The 23609-nt window shown below is 51.9% G+C and overlaps 10 protein-coding genes across 10 annotated transcripts; 6 read left to right on the forward strand and 4 right to left on the reverse strand.

Annotated features, from left to right (window-relative positions):
• Positions 1–56: 56 nt before the first annotated feature.
• Positions 57–2287, forward strand: AYO20_00242 (hypothetical protein; the record flags this gene model as incomplete). The annotated part of the gene is made up of 7 exons (XM_022638553.1): positions 57–286; positions 345–582; positions 650–950; positions 1017–1467; positions 1531–1776; positions 1850–1919; positions 1985–2287. The coding sequence occupies 7 exons, from the start codon at positions 57–59 to the stop codon at positions 2285–2287; spliced, it is 1839 nt and encodes a 612-aa protein (XP_022505518.1).
• A 216-nt stretch (positions 2288–2503) lies between these two features.
• AYO20_00243 (DNA damage response protein) lies at positions 2504–4890 on the reverse strand (the record flags this gene model as incomplete). The annotated part of the gene is made up of 6 exons (XM_022638554.1): positions 2504–2713; positions 2791–3090; positions 3184–3568; positions 3632–4334; positions 4440–4738; positions 4796–4890. The coding sequence occupies 6 exons, from the start codon at positions 4888–4890 to the stop codon at positions 2504–2506; spliced, it is 1992 nt and encodes a 663-aa protein (XP_022505519.1).
• A 618-nt stretch (positions 4891–5508) lies between these two features.
• AYO20_00244 (hypothetical protein) lies at positions 5509–6471 on the reverse strand (the record flags this gene model as incomplete). Its single annotated transcript, XM_022638555.1, has 1 exon — positions 5509–6471. The coding sequence occupies one exon, from the start codon at positions 6469–6471 to the stop codon at positions 5509–5511; it is 963 nt and encodes a 320-aa protein (XP_022505520.1).
• Positions 6472–7267: 796 nt separating this feature from the next.
• AYO20_00245 (hypothetical protein) lies at positions 7268–8062 on the forward strand (the record flags this gene model as incomplete). The annotated part of the gene is made up of 1 exon (XM_022638556.1): positions 7268–8062. One exon carries the CDS (start codon positions 7268–7270, stop codon positions 8060–8062), a length of 795 nt encoding a protein of 264 aa, XP_022505521.1.
• A 681-nt stretch (positions 8063–8743) lies between these two features.
• Positions 8744–11055, forward strand: AYO20_00246 (hypothetical protein; the record flags this gene model as incomplete). Its single annotated transcript, XM_022638557.1, has 8 exons — positions 8744–9077; positions 9220–9338; positions 9396–9450; positions 9504–9653; positions 9708–10091; positions 10148–10206; positions 10263–10527; positions 10589–11055. 8 exons carry the CDS (start codon positions 8744–8746, stop codon positions 11053–11055), a joined length of 1833 nt encoding a protein of 610 aa, XP_022505522.1.
• A 3328-nt stretch (positions 11056–14383) lies between these two features.
• AYO20_00247 (hypothetical protein) lies at positions 14384–15024 on the forward strand (the record flags this gene model as incomplete). The annotated part of the gene is made up of 2 exons (XM_022638558.1): positions 14384–14437; positions 14491–15024. The coding sequence occupies 2 exons, from the start codon at positions 14384–14386 to the stop codon at positions 15022–15024; spliced, it is 588 nt and encodes a 195-aa protein (XP_022505523.1).
• A 1291-nt stretch (positions 15025–16315) lies between these two features.
• On the reverse strand, positions 16316–16999 carry AYO20_00248 (hypothetical protein; the record flags this gene model as incomplete). Its single annotated transcript, XM_022638559.1, has 3 exons — positions 16316–16401; positions 16452–16835; positions 16885–16999. The coding sequence occupies 3 exons, from the start codon at positions 16997–16999 to the stop codon at positions 16316–16318; spliced, it is 585 nt and encodes a 194-aa protein (XP_022505524.1).
• Positions 17000–18661: 1662 nt separating this feature from the next.
• AYO20_00249 (hypothetical protein) lies at positions 18662–20686 on the forward strand (the record flags this gene model as incomplete). Its single annotated transcript, XM_022638560.1, has 2 exons — positions 18662–19053; positions 19114–20686. The coding sequence occupies 2 exons, from the start codon at positions 18662–18664 to the stop codon at positions 20684–20686; spliced, it is 1965 nt and encodes a 654-aa protein (XP_022505525.1).
• Positions 20687–21291: 605 nt separating this feature from the next.
• Positions 21292–21936, reverse strand: AYO20_00250 (hypothetical protein; the record flags this gene model as incomplete). The annotated part of the gene is made up of 1 exon (XM_022638561.1): positions 21292–21936. The coding sequence occupies one exon, from the start codon at positions 21934–21936 to the stop codon at positions 21292–21294; it is 645 nt and encodes a 214-aa protein (XP_022505526.1).
• Positions 21937–22474: 538 nt separating this feature from the next.
• On the forward strand, positions 22475–23455 carry AYO20_00251 (hypothetical protein; the record flags this gene model as incomplete). Its single annotated transcript, XM_022638562.1, has 1 exon — positions 22475–23455. The coding sequence occupies one exon, from the start codon at positions 22475–22477 to the stop codon at positions 23453–23455; it is 981 nt and encodes a 326-aa protein (XP_022505527.1).
• Between the last annotated feature and the right edge of the window lie 154 nt (positions 23456–23609).

The following is a 23609-nucleotide window of genomic DNA, read 5'->3' on the forward strand; positions in this document are numbered from 1 at the left end:
GGTATGTTGCCTAGTATCTCTTGTACCTGGAAGGATCAAACATACGCATAGTCAGGATGTTTCGTTTGAAGAAGGACATGGCCAATGTGGCTGTTTGGGATACGCCAACTGACGGTGATCCCGCCAACAAAGCAATCGATGTTCTCAGACCCATAAAGGTGATTGTGATTGGGGCAGGCATGTCAGGCATGACGGCGGGCATTCTATTCCCACGATCCATTCAGAACCTGGAGCTGGTCATCTACGAGAAGAACGCCGATGTTGGTGGCACCTGGTTCGAAAACCGGTACCGTCAATATCTGTAACGCTGGTTATGAGTGATGAGGACTAACTTGACTCGATAGCTATCCGGGCCTCGCGTGTGATATTCCTTCCCACACCTATCAATTTACCTTTGAGGAAAATACGCAATGGAGCAGTTTCTATGCGACTGGACCTGAGATTCACAAGTATCTGAAGCATGTGAATACCAAATACAAGGCCGAGAAATACATGAAATTCAATCACAAGGTCGAAAAGGCATCGTGGAACGACGAGACAGGCAAGTGGGCTATTGAGGTAAAAAATATGGTCACTGGAGAGGTAAGAACATCGGGGGAGGCTCACAATGCGTGCCCAAGGCTTTTATTAACTCTTCCACTTTCCAAAGACCATCACAGACACAGCCGACGTCGTCTGTTCAGCAGTCGGAATTCTCAATGCGTGGAAATGGCCCGAAATCTGTGGTCTGCACGACTTCAAGGGGAAACTTGTCCACTCGGCGGCATACCCTGAGGACCTCGATGTCTCGGGAAAGCGCGTTGCCTTGATCGGAGCAGGCTCCAGCGGCATTCAGATGCTGCCTCAGATTCGCCGCCACGCAGCGGCAGTAGATCATTATGTGAGGGGCAAGCTCTGGATACCCCCTGCTGGCATCGGAGGCGAGGGACTGGAAGCACGAAACGGAGATCGTAGGTGCCCCATGGAATCCAACGCCCGCGATCATACGAGGTCACGGCTGATTGTTTGTTGCGCAGCGAGAACACCGGCCGCAGATCTCGAGCGGTTCAAAAATGACCCCGAGGTCTACAGACAATACCGTCGCTACGTCGAGGATTTACTCAACCGTCCAGTCGAAGCCTTGTATAAAGGTACTCCGGGGGCGAAGATGTTTGCCGATATGTGCAGAGCTCACATGAAGGAAAAGCTCAGTAAGAAGCCCGAGGTGTTTGAGGCCCTTGTCCCAGATTATCCTGTTGGCTGTCGCAGGATCACTCCCGGCCCTGGTGTAGGTGCAAATCTGGTGTATTCAATGCCGGTGAGGCTACAAGGCTTATCGTTTGATTCCCAGTATCTGGAAGCCTTGGTCGAGGACAACGTGAATTTCATTCCGACAAAGGTCAGAACGGTCTACGATAATGGGATCGAAACCGAAGATGGAGTACGTCGAGATGTGGACGTGATAATATGTGCTACTGGATTTGACGGGTATACAACCCATAGATGGGAATCCCGTTTTGAATGCTCGCCTGTGCTAACGTGTGTGTGCAGAGTGTATAAGCAACACTTTCCCGTCCACGGAAAATACGGGGTCAATCTGCAGGATATCTGGGATGAGATGCCAGAGGCCTATCTTTCCATGGCCCCGCGCCTCATGCCGAACTTCTATGTCTTCCTGGGACCCAACGGGGGACCCGGACTTGGTTCCACGGTGCCGTTTCTCGAACTTCAATGTCGTTACATGACGCAGGTCATTCAGAAAATCCAAAGAGAATACATCAAGAGCATGATGCCTACGTGAGTGAAGAATCAGATTTATCCCCTCAACCAAGGGGGTGGGCGTGGATGTTAACCGATGAAATGATTTTAGAGATCGAGCCATGCGTGACTGGGCCGACATTGTTGATTCTTACTTTGCCAAAACAATCTATGTTGAAAAGGTAGAATCAAGTTTCCTTGCATTCTGCCAAGTTCTCCACGGAACTGCGTCGACTGACCTGACTAGTGCAACGCCTGGTGGAAACACAAAAGCGGAAGACTCCTGGCCATCTGGCCCGGTAGCCTCATCCACGGCGCGTTCGTATTCAGGAACCCCCGGTGGGAGGACTATGAATATGAGCATGGGCCTGAATCGAGGGGCAACTCGCTCCGATGGTTCGGAAACGGCCTCAGCCAAAGACAAATCGATATGAAAGGTACTACTGAGGAGTATCTGGATACTCCTGTTCCAGTTGAGATCCCCCTGGAGATCCTGGGTCATGGGTCTCATACAAACGGGTTTAATGGCACCCAAGACGTCGAATTATAGTGGAAAGGAAATCCTGGCATGTCATCCCTTAAACCTAGAGAGTCCCAAAAGAACAGTGATTGCCAAAGGCCTTTTTCAAAAATTCTCATTGCGGACAGCGAAGCGCTTTCGCATACGGATATCAAGTATCCAACACTATACAAGTCATTGAACTTCTCCTGCGTGTCTAGCACTGCCGGCCGCAGGCTTTGCTCAACAGGGGTCCCCCCCCCAAGATCAGATCTTTAGTTGACCTGTACGTCCTAGAAGTGCTTTCTGATAAAGATTGATGGTCCAGCTGCTCATTTTCGTGGGTCCGATTTTCTGTGCGGGCCGGCGAAAGGACCTGCCTTTCGCCACCAGGGTTTCATACCCCGGATACTTTAGTTCCGGGTAACTTTCGAAGAGATGGGGATCAAACAACCAATTCGAGATCGTGTCGTGCATCTGTAATGGTGTCAGTAAAAACATGTGGAGACCCCCAAAGGTGGTTGCTTGCTCGATCATATGCAGGGGTTACGTACATTCAGGTGATAGAACAAATCTCTGGCGAGGTCTTTGCGACTGAGAATGACGTCGAGAGGCATAGGCACCCACTCGATCCCTTCTCTCGAAAGGGGCTTTCTCATGTTGCTGTCGGCGGGATCATGAGAACGGTCGTCGCTGTTCTCGCTACCGCTGGGTGTGGTTGAATTGACGTGAGCCATTCGCGCAGAAGGTTGTGTCGAAGCTGGAAAGGCTCCTTGTTGCCATGAATATAGAGGCGATGTGGTGGTGACGTCGGGCGGTCGAAACGAACGAGACCCGTCCATGGCCTCGACAATCTGATTGAAATATCATTCAGCAAGGCATATCAATGACAAAGAGAGATAGGCGCAAAAAATAAACTTGAGCGTTGAAGTCGAGTTCATACTCACATTCCAAACGCCAATGAGACCAGGTCCATGGTCAACGTCGGTAAGTATTGTTGCGATATCTTCCACTGTCACCACCCAACAGTCCATGCAATCCCAGAAAAGCTGATCAAGGATGGGGCTGTTGTTGTAGTGTAAGATCAGGGCGTCTCGAAGGCCGGGATGCGGGAACCAGTCGATGACACAAGAGTGAGGTATGTAGAGCTGTAAGGGAGTCGGTCTCCAAGCCAGTGGCAAATTTGCCAGTGTGACACTGTTAGGCATACAGCGCCATGCCAGGACGGATTCAAGGATGCTGCGGGCTTGTGAGCTTCCCCAGAACCTGGCTGTCCCTTGCCAGGCGTAGTCATGGAAGAGAATGACCGCAGTAGATACCACTCCGGAAGTCCTATAAGTCAAGGGTTAAACGGATGTTTGAGAAGGAGTCAGATGTAGCGGCTGATGTACTGACATATCGGCAGATCCAGAGCCTTCCAATTGCTCGATCCTCTGGCGGATCAGAGCTTCCAATATGTCCATATGCTCCAAGAACAGCGATCCGTAGGGCCTCTGTTGTTGGAAAGACTCTACAAGTTGTGATGCCAGTGGAATCGACTGTGGAGCCGGAGTATGCCACCAGTTGTATGGTGCCGAGTTGGCACTGTACAGAGACGCGGTAGTCTGCCACGTAGGAGCTGTCTTAAGCTGGCTTTGATGACCTGGTGTCATTCGAGTAAGCAATCCATTTCCGTCAGCAATGTCCCCGAAATTTCCGTTTGAATAGACGGATGCTCCAAGTCGTGCTTCGGAGTCGGCGGCTGTATGGTCCTGATCATGGTGCTGTTCCTGGTAGCTGTCTTGAGCATCCATAATGGCGTGTGACATGTCCATCAGATCCACGGCGCTGGCCACAACTGGGTCTGTGAAAATTTCAGAGCTCTCGTGAAAGGCTAGATTCGGAGGCGCTGTCTGGGCCATGGTCGTGCCATTTGATGATTCTTGAGCGTTTGATTCCTTGAAAGAATTGCCCAAGCTTTCTTGCTCCGGGGCATCCGACAACTCGACAGGGTATGATGAGCTACGAGTGCTGGGGGTTCTACCACAAGAAGCGGGTTCATCCGTTGGCGGTATATCTGTAGATGGAAGCATGATTCCATCTCCATCACGCTCATCTCCTTAGATTCCTTCATCAGCAAAGAGGCAACAGTTGTGGATGGATAGCAAGCAAGGCGCGGGTGTCAGAGCAGAAGATTGTTCAAGCGCGACAGCGTTGAGCTTACCAAGAAGGTCTGCCCCATTGAGATGGCTGTCGGCGTCTTCGGATCCAGCGGTGGTCAAACTGGGGGTGAGATTCAAGCGTTTGCCAGCTTCTTCGCCAATCTCCTGAAGCGTACAGATGACTCCGAACAGTTTCGTGCGTAGCTTCAGGTAAGCGTTCCGAAGCTCCACATTCTCATTGTTGAGAGCTTTGTTGCGATCACTTTCCGACTGAGAGGCTCTTCGCGATGTTTCTTCGAGCTCGCTGATGTAGGCATGTCGTCGCTCGCGGAATGAGCGCTGTGATAGTCGATTGCGTCGTCTGGGCCAGTGAGAAGCGAGGCTCAGAGCCACCTCATTGGGGCACTTTTGGACTCACCTCCTGATTGCCTCTTCCTGAGACTGTGCATGCTTTGGAGCTGGCCCAGCGGACGCATGCTTCCCACCTCGCGACGAGGTTTTTCCCTTGACCATCGTTGGGTCGGCCACTCACAAGTCGGAAATCACTGCAATCTCGACTGCTGCCGCAATGAGTATTACTCTTATTATTGTTGTTAAGGTCTGAGGTCAATAGATATGTAGGCAGGCGGTGACCAAGGAAATTATGACAAAGAGCCTCAGTAGACGGCGGCTGTTGTGGGGGGACCCCGCAATTTTCCCCAGAATTTAGCCTTGTCCTGTGGGGGACTCGGTACGAGGTACATACTTGCTGATCCCAAGTGGGAGGGCCTCGGTTGTGAGGGGGTATCTGCGTAATTCCAAAGACCCACCGATCCCATATATCCGGAATAATGAAGCAGAGGCTTGGAATATTGAATCAGCATGCAAGGCCACGACTAAGTACAACCTCATGAGCTCCTACAAAGCTCCATAGACAGATGTATCATAGACTACATACATCAATCAACTTTGATCCCGTGCAGGCCTTCTCTTCTAACAGCCTTAGCGACAAGAGTATCGATCCAGGAGAAACCCCGCCGTGACAATGAAACTCATTCATGTTTACCTCAGATAGCAAAAAGATAGCCAACACAAATTCCGGATTGGGGCTGTTATCTGTAGAAATACCCGGTCTCGTACTTTGCAACCTGTCTAAGCATTTGGCCGAGTGAACAATCTTCCCACCACGCCGAGCTGCTCGAGTCTTTGCAAGCCCGCCGGAACGTCCGAGAATGGGACCTCCTCCAACTTAGGAACAATCTCGCCAGCTGCGATTAGCCTGAGGACTTCAACATATTCGTCTTTGGTTGCGCCTCGAGATCCACGGAGAGTGATGTTGCGCAGGAGAAGGACATGTGTGGACAGTTCAAAACTTGCTACTCCCAGCCCAACCATGACCACAGTTCCGCTAGGCTTGACTCGCAGCATGGCGTCCTGTGTGGTGACACCCACGCCGGCGAAATCGACCACCACATCGAGAACGATATCGCTGGGAATATCAGCCAATCTCTGATAGCACGCTGTGGCCCCCAGAGAGCTCGCGTCGCCGAATTTCTTCTCGTCAATGTCCACTCCATAAATCGTGGCCCCTTGCAGGGAAGCGATACGGACTGCATTGAGCCCCAGTCCTCCCAGACCAACGATGGCCACAGTTGTCGACGCAGTGACCTTGGCTTCAGCCACGATGGCGTGGTAAGCCGTCGAAATCGAGTCGTTGGCCACTGCAGCCGCCGGAAAAGAGACTTTCTCCGGGAGGTGAACAAGGCTGTGTGCAGGAATGAGAGCTTTCTCGGCGTAGCTTCCGTCTCTCCCGACTCCAATGATATGGCTCCAGTCCCCAGAGTCTGTAGGGAGAAGTGCAACACCGACGCGGTCTCCAATCTTGAAGTCCGTCACTCCCGGCCCCAACTCGGCAACCGTGCCTGCTGCCTCATGGCCGAGCGTGATAGGGAGCTTGCCTAGCCAGTCACCCTGACCTTTCAGCGCATGGCCATCTGAGTGACAGATACCGGCTGCTTCAACTACAATGAGGACTTCACCCAGGGGAGGTTTGGGTACTGGGACGTCCTTCAGACAAAGTCCCTCCTCGACTGTCTCGAACTGATATGCTTTCATGATTTCCGACGCAGCCGCAGATACAGCTACAGTGAAGACGAGAAACACGGCTGAAAAAGGGTCTTAAGAATGATGATTCGGACTGATAAGCTTGTCAAGATCTGCGCGGCCTCCCCCTCCCCAGAAAAATCGAGGAGAAGAAGTGCATTTCCCTTCGCCTCGCCCAGAGCCTAGTGGTGCAGGATGTTTGTCAGTATTCCCTTTGTTATCTGAAAACAAAAGCGGAGGAGCCAAGCGTTCCATTGCAGGGAAACCCCAAACTTCTCCCCGATCTCCAAATGACAGTCTTCTGGTTGGGTTCACAGTCTAAACTGTTGTGCACAGTGGCATCGCTCCAAACGGTCGAGAAGGGCCTGATTGAACTGGACGACGACGTGTCCAAAGTCTTGCCGGACCTGGCTGCTTTAGAGGTCCTGGATGGATGCAAAGGTTCGAATGGTGTTCCAACCACAAAGCCACGAAAGAACAAAATCACGTTACGGTGAGGATATAATGGAGACTCCAATCCTAAGCGATTAGGCAACAGGAAAATAATCTCGTTATACGAGCGCGCATGTCCTGCTAAGTTGGCTTGTTGCCCGCCGCCGACCCTATAATGTCGAGGGGGCCTTGAGAGCAGTTTTGTCATGATAATTTGTGTCATCATTCATGCGGATCAGACGAGAAAGTGGAGGGCCCAGTCGACCCAAGGCAAGCGGCATGCCCATGAAGGCTGAACTGGAGATCTATACATCAACATGGATCCAACCCACCCTTTGTCGCGCGCTTTCTCTCTCTCTGGGTGATTCAATCTCTAATGGCGGCGTCATTTGCGTCCAGTGCGTTTGTGATCACAGGGGGAGGGAGTGGAATAGGACTGGCCACGGCTTTACAACTGCTTCAGAAGGGGGCGACGGTTCATGTCATCGATCTTGCTCCTTGCCCTCCTCCACAGCTGGCGGAGTCTAACAACGGCAACAAATTGTATTTCTACGGCTCTGTGGATGTGTCCTCCAGAACAGCGGTCCACGAGGCGTTTGTCAAAATTTTCAGTCGCAGCCCCGATCTATATGGTCTGGTGAACTCCGCTGGGATCTGTCCATCGAGTGGGATCCGCATTGAAAGCGACGAGACGTACAAGAGGATTATTGGAGTCAACCAGGATGGAACGTGGAACTGTTCGACCGAACTCCTACGACGAATCGAAAAAGAAGGCGTCGGGGCGGCAAAACCTGGACGAGCAAGTATCGTGAACATTGGCTCAAGTGCCACGTTGAAGGGGTTTCCTACTCTAGGGGCCTATTGCGCCAGCAAACACGCCGTTCTTGGACTGACCAGGACCTGGGCCGAAGACTTCGCTCCCCTTGGTGTACGGGTCAATCTGGTCGCTCCGGGGGGCACTGATACGCCACTCACTCGATCTGTGTTGGCGCGTGCTCGAGAAACGGCTCCCGATGGAGGCAAGTTGCTAGAAGCGCATGCCCTTGCAATGGTCCCTATGAAAAGAGAAGGTACCCCTGAGGAGATTGCGGATGCGGTAATCTTCTTGCTGGGAGAGACAGCTTCATTTGTCACTGGACAGGTTCTGGCAGTTAACGGTGGATATCCCTGAGATATCGTACTTTCGCGGTAGCACATGCAGAATCGTAGCGTATCCGAAATCCTGGGATGGAGGTCTTTGCACAATTTGGTTCGGCATGCCTTGGAAAAATGTATCGGATCGTTCTTCGATCGAATGAACGGCTCGTGTACATGGCCCCGACAGCGTTCAACATCGATAGTCATAAGACCCTGCTCACAAAGTTCTGGAAGTGCTGAATCAGTCGGAAATTCATACCAAATCTGCTCATCCGGTCTGGCGTAGTACTGCAAAGCATTGCTATCTCCACAAGAGGCTGCGATAGAGAAAAGTATCTCGCCACAAGAACCGGCTCTCTGCATTGCCTCAATCCGAAGAGTTTGAGAGCATCGTGAAGCGGGAGCCTGACAAAGAGCTTTGTTCATAATCAACCTTCGAGTCCAGCGCTGACCCTGCAACCCAATGATTGGCGCTCTTCCCAAAAGAGGCCTTTGTCATGGATCCCTTGGTCAAGATCCAATCATCTTGTGGGGATCTATTTCCATTCCCCATGGGGATAATACATGGGAGATCCACAAGTGCGCACATAGGCTTTGGCAGGAAATGGCCAGCAGGGAGTGAGGGTATATAGTTGGAAAAGCACGACGAGGGCTACGTGCACATACCTCTTTCGTCACCGGCGAGCACATGAGCTCTTTTGCGGATTCAAACACCATGTCGCGCCCTTCCGCTCAACCACCGGGGCCAACAATGCAACACATTGCCCCAGCTGACGGACACAACCCTGACGAGGGCATCGAGCAGGCCGCCATGCACACTCCACGCCACTCTTTGGAATTCGAGAAACGGAATCACACAGAACAGGGTCGAGAGGAGGATCATATGTACTCACAAAGACTGGCAGAGGCGGCCGGGAAAATGCCGCAACAATACTTCATCTCCCCCAATTACATCTTGACCATGATTTCGATGTCTTTGGTCGTCGTGTCGACATATTTCGGCTTTGCGGTCCCAGCCTCTGTTGTAACCTTCATCAATGCGGATATTGGTAAGCGGCCAGAAGCTTCCGATGGTCTTTGTTGTCTTTCAGGTTTCTCACTCTTGGGGTTTCATCATAGGCCCCAGCCCCAATACTAGCCTTTTCGCCATCGTTTGGACCATGTGTTGTTCAATTGGGATCATGCTTACAGGCCGTCTTTCGGACAAATTCGGGCGACGATACTTTGTCCTTGTTGCTGGGGCCGCGTCCATCGTAGGCGGCATAATAGCATGCACTGCCAAAAATATGAATGCTTTGATCGGAGCCAATGTGAGTATCGCTGGTGCAGATCTCAAAGACAGAGGAGCTGACCATCGTATCACATAGACTATCATCGGGTTGGCGGGAGGTGTCTACTCATCTTTGACTTTGTTTTCAGGAGGTATGATCTGATCATCCGGAGGCGCACAATGTCGAAACACTGACGGCTCGAAGAACTCATGCCACACAAGTACAAGTTCGTAGGCATGACGTTCATTCTGATTCCCGTTGTCTGCTGCACGGGTCTCGCAGCATATGTCGGACGCGCCTTGATCGAGACACGGAATTGGAGGTGGATCTACTATATATATTTGATCATTACAGGTCAGTTCTCCTGCAGTCTTCGGTCGAGGGCATGCTCTGACCCGTATTGAACAGGTGCGGCGTTTCTGATCCAGCTCTTCGCATACCATCCAGCCAATTTTCAACAACTCCATGGCGTTCGCCGAACTCGGATGCAGGAGTTCCAACGTGTCGACTTCGGCGGATTCTTCCTCATCGTGGTTGGTCTAACTCTTTTCTTGCTCGGCGTCTCTTGGGGCGGGAATCCCAAGCCATGGACCTCAGGTCTGGTCTTGGGGCTCTTGATTCCGGGAGGCGTCATCGTGGTTATATTCCTGGTCTATGAAGCGAACTGTCCGAGTCCGAACCCTTTTGTGGAGATGAGGCTCTTCAAAAATGTCCGAGGTTTTGTCTGTCTGAATGTCATCTCGATGGCAGGGGGAGCACTGTATCTTTCTCTCCAGCTCATCTGGCCACAACGTGAGTAATTCGAACTCTACTTGACATGGGATGTCTTCACCTAACCAGTCGTCAAGAGGTTGTTGCAGTCTATGCTGCTGAAACCAAGACGTGGCAGGACTCGGCCTGGATGAGTGTATGTCCCTTTGCCCTTGCCACGCAGGAGATCCTGGACCTCTAACCATGCTGCAGACAGCGGTCGGGTGGGGAGTGTGGGCAGGTATCGTGCTGGTATTTCCCTTTATCAACGTGATCAAGCGGATCCGACGACAGCTTCTCTTCTTCTCCGTCATGTCGGTTGCTTTCATGGCGGCTCTGTCCCAAGTCGACAGACACAAAAAATCCGAAGCCATTGCGTTCGCCTTCTTAGCGGGTTTTCCACTTGGCCTGCTCGACTCGGGATTGACGGTCATTGTGCAACTCGATGTGGACGATGTGGACCTTGGCATGGCATATGGTTAGTCTCACTCATCCCAATGGGGATTTGCAGCCACGTCAATATTGACCTGATACTCCAGCTATCCTTTCGGCTGTACGTACCGTGTCCGGTGCTATCTTTCAGGCAGTTTTCATTGCCATTCTCACCTCGAAATCAAAAGCCGCGATTGCTGCGACAGTGCCAGAGGCAGTGCTTCAAGCCGGGTTACCACAGACGTCACTCCCCCAACTCTTCGCAGCCGTCGAAGCACAAAGTCCAACTGCTCTGGCAGCCGTTCCGGGTATGACTCCAAGGATACAAGCTGTATTGACGTCAACTATCGCCGACGCCTACTCCACGGCCTTTGCCTACGTCTATTATGCGGCCGTGGCGGTCGGAGCAACCGCAATCATTGCGTCCCTGTTTTTGAAAGACTATGACCAGTTCTTAACTGGGCACATTCCACGGCAAATTTACAAGAAAGATGAGCGGGTCAAGATGCCGGAGGAAGAAGCACCCAAACACGTCGAGTATATCCCTCCCAACAAGGAAGTAAGCAGTGTCTGAGCACACTCATAGACTATGGCGTCAAGGATGTTCGAGTTTGCAGTTAAGTTGACCAAGATGTGGAACAAGGTGTCCTGCGTAGTGGCAGTAGTGTGCATTTCATTTTCGAGTTGACTACTTGTACAAGCAAGACTGACAGAGGGAGGCGAGATGGCGGACGTGGAGTAGGCGGAGGTCAAGGCAGTAACAGCGATGGCAGGTCCGGTGATCTTGTATTCTATACTATATAAGGTATCTTACATATGAATTTGGGATAGCTTATCATAGGAGAAAAAGTGAGATGCCCCGGACAAGACACCGTAGAAGTGAATGTTTTGGTCTGACCATGCCATCTTTCGGAAGTGCGGGGTAAAGAAACTCCGAGGCTTGAGTATTTGGAACTAACCCGTATAGGAAAGAGCGCGTCGCGGGTCTCGATTTCAATTTCAACGCCAACTGCGTTCAACACGCAGTCAGGTCGGTCTTGTTGCCATCATTCTCTATGACCAGGTGTATAGCTTCGAGCCCCTCCTGTTCCTTCTGCATGACTTCCAAAATACCTTTCTTGAAGCCAACCTCCGTGTATTCCATGCCCAATCGGACAACGTCACAGAGTCAACCTCCAGTCACAATCGCTTCTTCCACTACCCTCTCGCCCCTCGCGGGCACTCTATACAGTTCAATCTCCCCCGAGTTTCCCGATACAAGTCGAGCTCTTGGAGCCGGTGTCACCTTTCTTCCAACCGCTCGAGCCTCCTGGCATGGTCTCAAGAGCAGCCGGATTGATTCTGGGTGACAATGTGGATGCGTGTCGGAACGTAACCCTAAGATGTTTGTCGGTTCAAGTGTCGCGGTCCAGTTGTCGTGCCTCTGAGTAGCTCCATTTGCGCGCCTCCTGCTTACTATTTGCTCCGGCGAAGAATGGCAGGCCGGATTGAGTGTGGTCAAAAGAGAACAGGACGTTCAGAGCCCTCCCGAGAGGGCGGTGAAAGACGGTTTCGCCATGCGTCACGTTGGTAAGAGTCCCTGAGGGACCGCGCGTCGGTATTCCAACGCTGAACACTATACGTGATCATATATGGGATGTTTTGGTGTGCATGGGCGTGAGACAAGGATCAAGAGAGAGCGGAGATGTCGAGCTGTGGGAATCAGCGCATGAGGTCTATGCCCAGAGCACAAAGGTTCTTTGGCCTACACACAAGATTGCTGGGAATTCTTGTTAGATCTGATGGGATCCACTGGCCGGAATCCGGGCTTTATGCTGCCTGGATGCCAGGTCTCGAGGTGACTTCAAGGATTCCGAATCAGCCTGTCTTTCAACTCGGCACTTTGTTTGTTCCAGATGGGCATGACCTGCGCAAGATGTCCACAACCGACAAACTCAGCATTGCTGCCACTCCTTTCCAACTCTGTTCTTGTTCTCGCCGCGCCTTATCTTGCGTCAGCTCTGTCACCAAGCGCGCATCGCAGCAACAGCTACTTGATGTGTACTTCTGTTGAAGATCCCGATCAACCGCGTTAATCTTCCACACCATGTTCAGCATGGTGAGATGGAGAGCGCCGACCCAGTGGGCCCTTGATTCTCCGGAATCTCTGGGTCCATGATGAACCCCGCTTTCGAGCGAGAAGAGGACGATTTTTGAAGATGTTGTTTGTGCGTCCTGGCCTGAGATACGGCAAATGTCCTTCGATGAGTCTCGTCAAGAGGCAGAGAGGAGAAAACTAAAATCTTGTCTTCGAGGTTACTGTATCACACATGAGAGAGGCATCATCTCCTGTTTTGACAGGGCTTGGATGTTGCGTCTGGGCTGGAATCTGTGCACCGCGTGCGAAAGAGCGTGGAATAAATCGTGGGGCCACAAGATGTATTTGGGGGGATGATCGCGAAGATGTATAGTGAGGGCTCAACTCTGCATCCCTGAGAACATATTCTCTCTGGCTCTCGCACAAAAGCCCTTACCAAGCAACCTCCATCTTGTCGTCAAGTCTCAATTCGCACATGGATCCACGGTCCGATATTGTCGCAACGAGTCTTGGAAGTCTAGTCCGCTGGGTTTAAGACGCGTCCTGCAATGCCATCAACATGTCCAAGCGAGAAAGTCCTGCAGTGTATCGGAAGCATCAGACTTGGAAGGGAAGGGACCTTTGAGATGAATAGGACTATCGAGTATGCAGACGGGACCTCTCTCGAGTGGGGATCAAAGCTTTGGCTTGTCTGTTCTGAATACTTGCTGTTTGTCACACAGTTCCAACTTGTTCCTAATCTGAGTGGAGATCTCTGTTTGGCGTCTTGCTGTTGGTGGCCATGATGGACCAATCTTACTCGGCGACAACGACGACTTTCGGTGAACTTGACGTGACGGATCACATGTGGGAACTGGTGTACTTGCTTCAACGATCTCAGATTGCATGTCGGTACAGATGCTTATGACGCTTCCAGAAGCGACATTTCCGCTGTCCCTGGATGCTCGCATGGTTCTTGGACAGCGGGACTTGCTTTTTATAAGTCTACCATCTCCTCATTGGCGTCTGAAAGCTAATAAAGAACAGGTATGGCCGCCAGAGATATTGGGCAGTACGCGGTTTCGACCCAAACCTGATGTCCGCTATAAACGTACAAAGGCTCTTAAGACCCGTTGAAAACCGCAAAGACCATCAGGCAGAAATTAACAATCATTGTCACAACGACTGCGGATATGGACGATTCTCCTGTTCGGGCGCCTTGCCGTCTCATCGAGAGACTTTTACACTTAATCATCGAGAATGCTTGTGCTCCAACGCTTATGGGATCCCTTCACGCCTATCGAGTGACAATTCTTCTGGGGAATACAATAACATGCGGACTTAGCACGCACTGTTGTCGTGTTCGATATTTTCGGCCCTGCCTCAAGAATCCGAAGCTCATCTTCCACCAAGCGAAACAATCGCGTCGCGATGGACTTTCGGTTTATGTTCCCAGGGTTCCTGCATGACACCGTTGTCTGATCTTAGGCTGTAACTCGATTCATTATGAATTTGATGGCCTATTCTCGTAACACAACTAGCGCGAGGGGCATCTCGACATTTGTGGCGGGCTGGCTGAATCGCACTGAAGCAACACCTTCCATTTTGAGCAACGCCTTCCATTCTAGGGCCCGAATATCCCCACTAACCTCACAGGGATACAAACAGATGCGGCTGAAAGCAATCGTCCACTCAACTTGGAAATAATAATGCCAGCCAGGGCGAAAACGTGGATTTGACTGTCATAGCAGAACGTATTAGTATATAAAGACACGGCTTGGAACTATCCCACTCGCACCGACTCGCTTCTCCTTCTCCCTCCTCAATCGATTCCCTCGTATCAAACATGGCTGCACCGCCTGAGGTCACCCTTACAAACCTGACCGGGAATTGGGTCCTGGTACGTACGCAACAATTTGAGACTCTGTCCACGACATGCCTGACCACTTTCAGAACCGCGGCCTGGCCGACGATCCCGATCCAATGCTCGAATTCCAGGATGTTCCGTGGTTGAAGCGCAAGATTATCCTGCTCGCGACCGTGACCTTGTCCATCAAGGAGTATGTCGACGACAAGGACACCACGCACATCGACCTGGACCAGACCGCCACCGGGGGCATCCAGGGCACCCGCGAACTGCGCATCCTAGACTGGAGCGAGACCATCCACCGAGATCACATTTTCGGCACCCTGAAGAGCCGCAACCGCTGGGTCTCCGACCTCAAGACGTGTGAGAGCGGGAATGGGGGCCCTCTTGACCAGTACCTGACCGAGGGTTGGCTCGACGAGAGAGTCGGTCCAAACGGGGAGGGATTCGTCCAGAATTGGGTCTTCAACGAAGAACGAGGCTGGACTGCCGAGCAGATCTGGGGTTTCACCATGATTAAAGGCCAGCGATACAAGACGAGGAAGATCGTCGTCAAGAAGGGGGATCAGCGATTGACTGTGACCTTGGCGTATGATTGGAAGGGAAAGCCCAAGGCTTAGTTTGGGGGATTTTCTGTCAGGAGGTGTTTGAGGATTGTATGGAGGTACTTTGCGCTTTGGATTGTGGGCTTTTCGTGTGCCATCTCGTCGTTTCCTTCTGCCATGTGTAGGTATCTCAACACGATATCTTGTGAGGAAAGGAGAGTCTCCCTCCATGCCAGCCATCGGCTATAGCTGCCTACCTCGCATGGGCAGCCGTGGATGAAGCAAAGTTTGCCAGTTGCCACGGCTAGAGCCAGCATCATCCATCAATTTACCAAGTGTGGATCGCTTAATGGAGCAAATAAAACCAGCGAGACGGTAACACTAGACTTGTCCCATGTCTCTCTTTTTTTTTCGTCTTTTTCTTTTCTTGCTCGAATGAAAACGGAGTATTGTCTTCAAGGTGGGGAATCCACTGGATGATCGATCGATCGAGATAGACTGGACTGGACTGGACTGTCTGCCTGATTGATTGATTGATTGATTGATTGATGCCCAGTGGGTCTCGCGGCCAGAGCTGTGGGTGGCACCGAGCAAGATTTCTTGAAGGGTGTTCGATATAACTATAGGATCAAGACAAAAAGGGAAAAAAAGGCCAAAGGAAAAGAAAGGGGGGACAGAATATGAATATGTGCTCAATGTCTCGGCCAGTCGTCAGTCGTCACTCGGGCTTTGCTTTGCAACGCATTCATGACTTGGGCTTGGCTTGGCTGTCTCCTTTTTATTTCGCGTTACGTTGGCGCATTCACGAGGGAGGGAGGGAGGAAGGGAGGTGATGGTGGAAGTATTTTGTCGCTCAGAATAAAACGTCAGGTCTAAAATCTCTGGGCAGATCGTTTTTCGATTTGTCAAAGAGTATCACAGTACATTGTATTGCATTGCACTGGATTCTGGAACTGCGATGGGGATTAGACTTTGGAGCATCTGCCATCATTCAAAGGCGAGAATGTCTGCGGATGGAGACTTCCAGAATATTGCTGTGGGCATATAACACATGATTCCACAATCGGATACTCTACTGTCCAGGCTTCTTGAGAGAGGGGAGAGAAGATTAATTCCTGGTTCGCCTCGAGTCATTCTGCATGTCTGGACCATTTCGTGACGGTGGTATGTGAGTCAAAGTACCGGTATCTAACCTGAACTATTCGCCATGGTATGCCATGCCACTCCTCCATAAACTTCATTTGCTCACTGTCCTCGTTGGCCGGCAACTCAGCCACAGCAACCGGTGGTATCAGCTGGTTCGGGCTTTTTACTGTTTGGCGAACTAGTAGTTAGTCTCAGTCCTGAAGCACAGACCCTGCAGCGCTTACTTGGCTTCGTTCATCAGTTGATCCCAGCTGAAAATAAAGGCGCCGAGGAAGGCACCAATAATAATGCAGATGATAATGTAGCCTTCTCGCGGTCAGCTCTAACTTCAACATCGTCGCACGGGCACAATTTACCATTGTAGTACATGGCCAGTAACATGATAAAGTATGCGACACCAAATTGGACCATATGGATCAGAGACCGGATCACCTGGCGCTGCAGGAGCGTCAACCAGGGCACTCGCGGGCGTTGGTATACGGTCCGGTCCACTAGTTGCGAACTGGGTGAGGGTTGTTTGCCATTTCCAGCCTCGTGGTTCGAGGATGAGCTATCTTCGGCGTGAGATCGAGTGGCTGCGGCGACAGAAAGAAGCTTGCGGTCGCGTCTTGCAATCCAGGCATCATACTCGCGTCCGAGTCTACGAAGGAACTCGAGGGAGATGACCAGACAGATGACACCGATGCAGGAGCCTGCAAACATGCCCCCGGAAGTGATTTGCCAGTCCTGAGAGATGAAGCCTGCGCCATCGGGTTAGCGATTGAAAACCCCAAAGCACGTGTTACTGACAAGCTCCCACGGTGTACCAGTTCCATGTCATGGAGATTTTGCACGAGTTGGCACCCATGTCCATCCCTCCCATATCGTGGGCGGAGGTAGTCGCGGCCGCTGCAGAGGCTGTCATGGTGCCTGTGCTGGTCATTGACATTGACATTGTTCCCATGTCCATCTTTGATTTGGCGAGACAACGACAAGGTAGAAAGACTTGACAGAGAAGTGAGAGTGTGGAAAATGTGAGATTGTTTTCACTCCAACAGTTGCCGGCAGAGGGAGCGTTTTAACAATGATCCTCGTGAACAGGACAACAAGCCATGAGATCTTGTTTGATACTCATCCAGCAAACTTTTAGGAGCGGGACGATCATCCCACCTTTAGCAGTACCACGCGAGCCTGGTCCAGAAAGAGACCCTGTTTTTGAGCAAGTTTCTGATAGCGTGGCGTGGATGGCCGTGTCTGGGCAGCCGGCGAGAGATTCTGTGATTGGATACATGGCCGAGAACCCTCATATCTGCATACCTCCTCGTCGGTAGAAACAAGCGACAGAGACTCCAAATACTTGCTCTCATTCCACCCTTGACGCTGCGTTGCCTCATTCTTCCGACCGAATATGCCCGTGGACATGTTGTACCTCTGCCGAACCCAAGGCTCTGGGTGAAGCTTATCGCGAGGTCCATAGCCCGTCCTGATGGTGCAGATTTCCAAGGAAGAGTCGGGATGTTTCAGCCTGCAATCAACGCTGCCCTGGAAGAGCCTACAGTTCGAAGTAGTACTTCTCGTACCCCCGTTACACAGATTTGTTGCATTTTCTCGCATTATTTTGCGATTTGCACTTCCGGTCACGCTATTCCCTTTGTAATCTATCCGGTCGACCATGTCCGACCGGATAGATTACAAAGGGAATAGCGGGACTGGACGAGGCCAGCAAGCCAGCCTTTTGGTGTCGTTGGATAGTCGGGAGGTATGGAGCTTTGTCCTGCGCTAGGCTTATTATGGCACTGCCAAGGTTTTCCAGGGAAAGGAGCACGTTATTAAGCCTCTATTAAGAAGGTTAGACGGACGGATATGTCCCTATTCCTCAAGTAGTTAGTGTCAATCAATCCAACTCTTCAGCCATACCAGGACATCCAAAGACTTCGCCCTTCACACCAGTGATCTCAAATCCTCTGTCATCAGCAAATTCAGGAATGGGCCACCAATATGGGCCCCTACCGCTGCAGTAGAACCCGAAGGGCGGGATGCCAAGCAACAAGACCTGGGACGATCGCTGCCCACCAGCCAGTGGAAGTGGGTTGAGCAAGTTTCGCAATCGCCAGTCATAGACAGCTTGACCCGTGGTAACAAGGGCAGGACCTTTCCCCTTTCCAGCGTGCCCTTCTCCGCGGGTCTGGCCGACCCCAATACTGGCATCCCTTTCGAATCTCCCCAATGTTCATTGGCTCTTGAGGTGAGAGTCTCTGGGTCCTCGCTCATCCTCGACACAAAGGCCCGATGTATGTTATCGTTCAGTCAATCAAATTCCCAGGTATAAAGTCCTTCTATGTGACCATGAGTAAGTGTCAAAGGAAATTCCGCAAAGTTCGTGCTCCTCAAAGTCAGGATGAAGGTCCCCTCTCGCTTGGTGGCCCTGCTGTTCACCAGCACTTATTTTCTTACTGCACAATGCATGACATCCTCAGGTCGTGCTGGACATGGTCTCATTGGCTATGGCATCAATATGTACTTTCCTTACTGTTGCACCTCGTGCCGCAATGTGTTGTCTGGGAGCCGGCTGAATTGCTCCGAAGTCATGGAGATGGACGACATGGGCGGAATGGACATGGGCGGTGGCGGCGACTTCATGACCATGCCCGAGTGCTATGCCACTGACGATGCCTTCCTTCAGTCGCTGGCCCTCTGCATTCACCAGCGCTGTCCCAACGACCCCAATGAATATAACCTCAAGGACTGGCAAATTGAAAAATGGTGGGCTATGAATGTTGTTGGCAGTGCTGCTGTCCAGCCAGACCCTAAGGAGTCATATGCAGAGGCATTGGCCAAGGTGACCACTCTGCCAACGGAAACCCTAGTGGCTGGTGATGTCCTGAATCGAACAATGTTGGTGTCTATCGAAGATTATCAACCAAACTGGAACGCCAATACGATATTCGAGCACATCGAGATCCTGCACGAGCGTTACGGGTGAGTTTGCATATTAATATTCTCTTTCTGCTTACAATCTCTCTCTGACACCGAGTACAGACTAGTGGTCTTCCTTTCTGGAGTCGTTATTCCCGTCGGCTTCTCACTCCTTCGTTTCCTCCCTTTCCCAGGCCGTTGGGTCACCCTCTTCAACGCTTGGGTAATCGACCCTCCTGCGATTGGGCGACATCACAAAGTGCCCATATTGTGGGGACTGACCAATATGCCAACTCGAGGACAGGCCCTGTTCATCGCGTACCTGACGATTGTCAATCTCCTTCTCTGCGCCACCGGGTACTCTTCCAGACAACCAAATAGCTGGTGGCTCAACGATCGAGACCGCGAGATCCTGACCTTTGTGACCAACCGAACCGGGGTGCTCAGTTTTGCCAATATTCCCCTCCTCATTCTATACGCCGGCCGAAACAACGTCCTGCTGTGGCTGACTAAATGGAGCCACGATACCTTCATGTTATTGCACCGCTATGTCGCAGGCATCGCCACTCTCCAGGCTATTGTGCACTCTCTCATCTACCTCTACATCTACAATGTGGACGGCGAGCACTCCAGCGAAAGCAAGCTTCCATATTGGTACTGGGGAGCCATTGCCACCATAGGCATGTCGATTTTGCTTCCGATGTCGATCTTGCCGCTCCGTCGGATGCTATATGAGGCTTTTCTCTTATGGCACATTGCCGTCTCTGTCTTAGTTGTCGTAGGATGCTACCTGCACATCTATGATCGTTTCGGTCATCAATGGGGCTACGAAGTTTGGATTTATGTCGCAATTGCTGTTTGGGTATTCGATCGTCTCCTCCGGGTCGGCCGGTTTGTTCGTGCTGGTCTTCGATATGCAAAGGTTACCATTATCGACGATGACTATGTCCGCGTCGACATTGAAGGTGTCGGTGGCAACGGCCATGCTTACCTTTACTTCCCCACGCTGACTTGGCGGGTGTGGGAGAACCATCCATTCTCGGTCGCATCGACCATCCTCAATACCTCCCGCGAACCATCCGCGTCGAAGACGAATGTGAAACCCTTGATGGCCGATGTTGAGAAGGATGGCGGCATCTCGACGGCGGGCGCCGCCCTCAGCTCCGATCATTCTAGTGATGGAGAATTGGACGAGCACCAGCCCCAATCGCCTAAATTGGCCATGACTTTTCTCCTCCGCACCCGCGGCGGTCTCACCTCGAGCCTGCGCTCACAATGCCGAATCCCAGTGCTCGTCGAGCCCGGGTACGGACACCCCTCCGATCTCTCAGACTATCCAACGCTGATCTGCGTCGCCGGCGGCGTCGGGATCACCACGGTCCTACCACTCCTGCGCAGCCACCCAGGCCGGACCAAGCTTCTGTGGGGGATGCGCTCTCCGTCCCTCGCCGAAGCTATGGAGCCCCAGTTGGCAGGAGTTGAGAAACAAATCTTCGTCGGCAAGCGCATGAACGTACGCGAAGAACTCGAGCGAGATCTGGGCGCTTCTCCCGTCGTGGGAAACGCTTGTGCCGTCGCCGTCGTCGTGAGCGGCCCAGACGGGATGGCAGACGACGTGAGGAATGCGGTGTGCGAGATTGCCAGAAGGAAGAAGGGTCTCAAGGTCAAGCTGGTCGAGGACTCTTTTTCGTGGTAGTGGTAGTGGTAGTGGTAGTGGTAGGCAAAGGCAGTTCTTTAGTTCTTCTCTGAGTTCGTTCAGAGGACTGACTCCCTGAGGCCTGAGCACGGCGGAGCAATGCCGATGCTTTATGTACACACATACCCCATGCTCCTTCCTTCGCTCCTCTGTTCCTTTCTCCAAGATCACTGTATGTCTCTCGTCGACGAAGACGAAATAGATCCTCTGTCCGCTACATACTAAGATATTATTCATGGCTCCCTCCCCCTTTGGTCACTCGCAATTAATCCTCCATTTGTCAAAGACAGTACAGTGCAGGATGAGATGGAATATTTTGTGAGGCGACAGTGAGATTTGGAAGAAGATTCTTACGCGATCGCGCAGTTCGAAATGAAGGTATGCTCAAAGAACGCAAAGTTCGGGATATGTCTACATGTATACGTGGGATGGTAGGTTGTGTCCGTTCTACCTCACGTCCACTACACTGTCCACTGCCCTGTCCATCTATCGAGACAGGTTGCGACATCACCCTGAGAACCCGACGTTGTATTGAGCACGACTCCATTCCCAACCACCGTTAATTGCAGACACAGTTGAAGGACCAAGTGAGATAGATATCCACCTCATGGTGAAGAATATCCACTCCCTTCATTACTCCCTTCCATGCCTGTCCTGGTCTCACAGAGGAGCGCACGTATCCGAGCAGACTTGATCTTGTTGGAGGGCCTCAGGGTCATCTGGAACACTTGCCTGCAGAGGGTCGCCTTTGCCACTCTACTCTTTACGGTCGGGGTCGCACCGTCCTTGTTGACGCTGGCGGACCTTGTCGACCTTGCAAGACCGGATAGACGCGGCAGTTTGTTTCCTCTGTTGCCTCTGTAGGTGCTGGTCGCAGGACATTGTGCCTCGGCCTTGCCAATGACTCTCCTAGTCGGTCTGTGCGAGGAGGAGGCCCTTGGGTTCAGCCACTTCGATGGCTGCCAGTTGTCCAACGCCGCTCTGAACTCCTCGGCCTCAATCTTGGTGTCGTCTGACAGGCCCCCTTCCACTCCCCCTACTGTAAGCACGTAGTTCCAGCCCTTGGTAATCTGTAGATATGCACCCTTGATGCGCATCTGTTGCAAGGCCAAGGCGGCATCGTGCTCCTGCCACGTCTGGATCCAGAAGTCGCAAAGCGACAGGACAGCTACTTCCTCCTCTGCAGTCCTTGGCATAGACTGGCGGCTGTCCGCGTTGTAGGCACTGTTGTTGCTAGAAGTGGCAGCCATCGTTGAGACTAATGAGGAATATATGTGTAGAATAGAGGAATAGAAGGCGATGTGGCGTTCAGATCAAAGAGGGTCGTCAAGTTTCGGTCTTGGGAAAATGTTAAGGAGGCTTCCTAAGGTAAACAGTACACTTTTGTTATGAACGTAGTTAGATATCGACCTTCGCTGGGCGGTCGCCATTTGATATATTCGAATATGGTCTGGTAGGTCCTCAGAGACTAGGCTAAAGGTTAGTAAGGGTTTCCTCCCGAAACTGACAATTAGGTAGGTACATAGGTCCTGAGACGATCGAAAAGGGTGAGGACTTACTTTTGAGGCAGGCCCTTTCCTTCCTTGCACCTGAAAGTCCTTACTCCTCCAGCACATAAGCAGGCCATATGCCACACTCTGTTGCAAGATGTAGCATTCTGCGCAGCGTCCTCCTTTCAGCCAAGTTCAAGTGAAGGTCTAATATATCTCGCTTCTCCATCCCAGTCCCCTAGTTTCATTAGCGATAGGAATGATGGATCCCCAACAACTACAAACAACCTCGTCAACCATGGCGGGCTTCCCGCCCACAGCAACAATTACAGCACAATCATCGGACAACAGCTCAGCGGCGTCCGACAATGCCGACGACAGTCATCTATCACTTGAAGCGTGGATGTCAACCTTCACCACTACCGGCTATCACAGCTTCCTCCACAAGCTGTACGACCAAGAAGCCAGGTCATGGTATTACATCCTGCACTATCAGGGTGACCTTCCTCTCTCGGCCCTTTCGGAGGAGGGGAGACATTTGTTGGTGATGATCCAGCCTGAGAGACTAGTTGTCGAAAAGAGCGTTGGGCAAGAAGAGCGCCTCGCAGAAATGAGGCTCGAGATCTGGCCAACGAGCGCGAAAAGCATGACGAGCTGCCATTACCGTTGTGTATGGCGAGTACCCGTCGCTGTCCTCCAGGCACTGGAGGAGGTAGCTGAGAGTGACAGCCCGAAGGACTCGGGGTACAACTCAGACGCTACCCTTGATAGTGCAAGGGAGAACCTCACGCAGGAGGCGAAGGAGAATCGGCAATGGAAAGGGAAGAGGCTGGAGGCGGGGACGGCCTTCCAGAGCTGGATGTCAGGGGAACTGGCGAAGGAAGGAGGAGAAGGCCAGAGCGAAGATGAGCTTCGAGACGTGGCAGAGGGAGACCACGTTGGCGACGGAGACGTGTTGTATCTGATGCGGACCCTCCCTCTTTGCTTCCAAGCTATCCTCTGGGACCGCCCTTCGGTGACAGGTGCATCCTACTCCAGGTGCACGAGAGGCACGTCAGAATGGCACATTCAGTTGGGGCTCGAGCGAGACGCTGTAATGTCCGCGGGGGCAACAGGAGCACGGCGAGATATTGGGAAGCTAGGTGGGGCGGAGGCGGATGTCATGAGTATCAGACGCGAACTGCAGGTACTACACATGCTGGAAGATATGGTTGTGCAGCGGCCGTTTCAACACAACAACCTGGAGGAGACGCTATGGAGCTATGCGCAACAGATGTGACGGGAGGTCTGTAGAGGATGAAAGGGCATGGGCGAACTGATGGCCAGGGGGCGCCATTGTGTTATCGATTAGGGGAGGGTGTATCAGTACAGCGTCAAGACAGTGTACACCTAGTACCTAATACCGAGTTTAATACCTAATGTTACTCTGCACT

Source organism: Fonsecaea nubica, assembly GCF_001646965.1.
Source record: "Fonsecaea nubica strain CBS 269.64 chromosome Unknown Scaff1, whole genome shotgun sequence".
In the NCBI taxonomy this organism is placed as follows: domain Eukaryota; kingdom Fungi; phylum Ascomycota; class Eurotiomycetes; order Chaetothyriales; family Herpotrichiellaceae; genus Fonsecaea; species Fonsecaea nubica.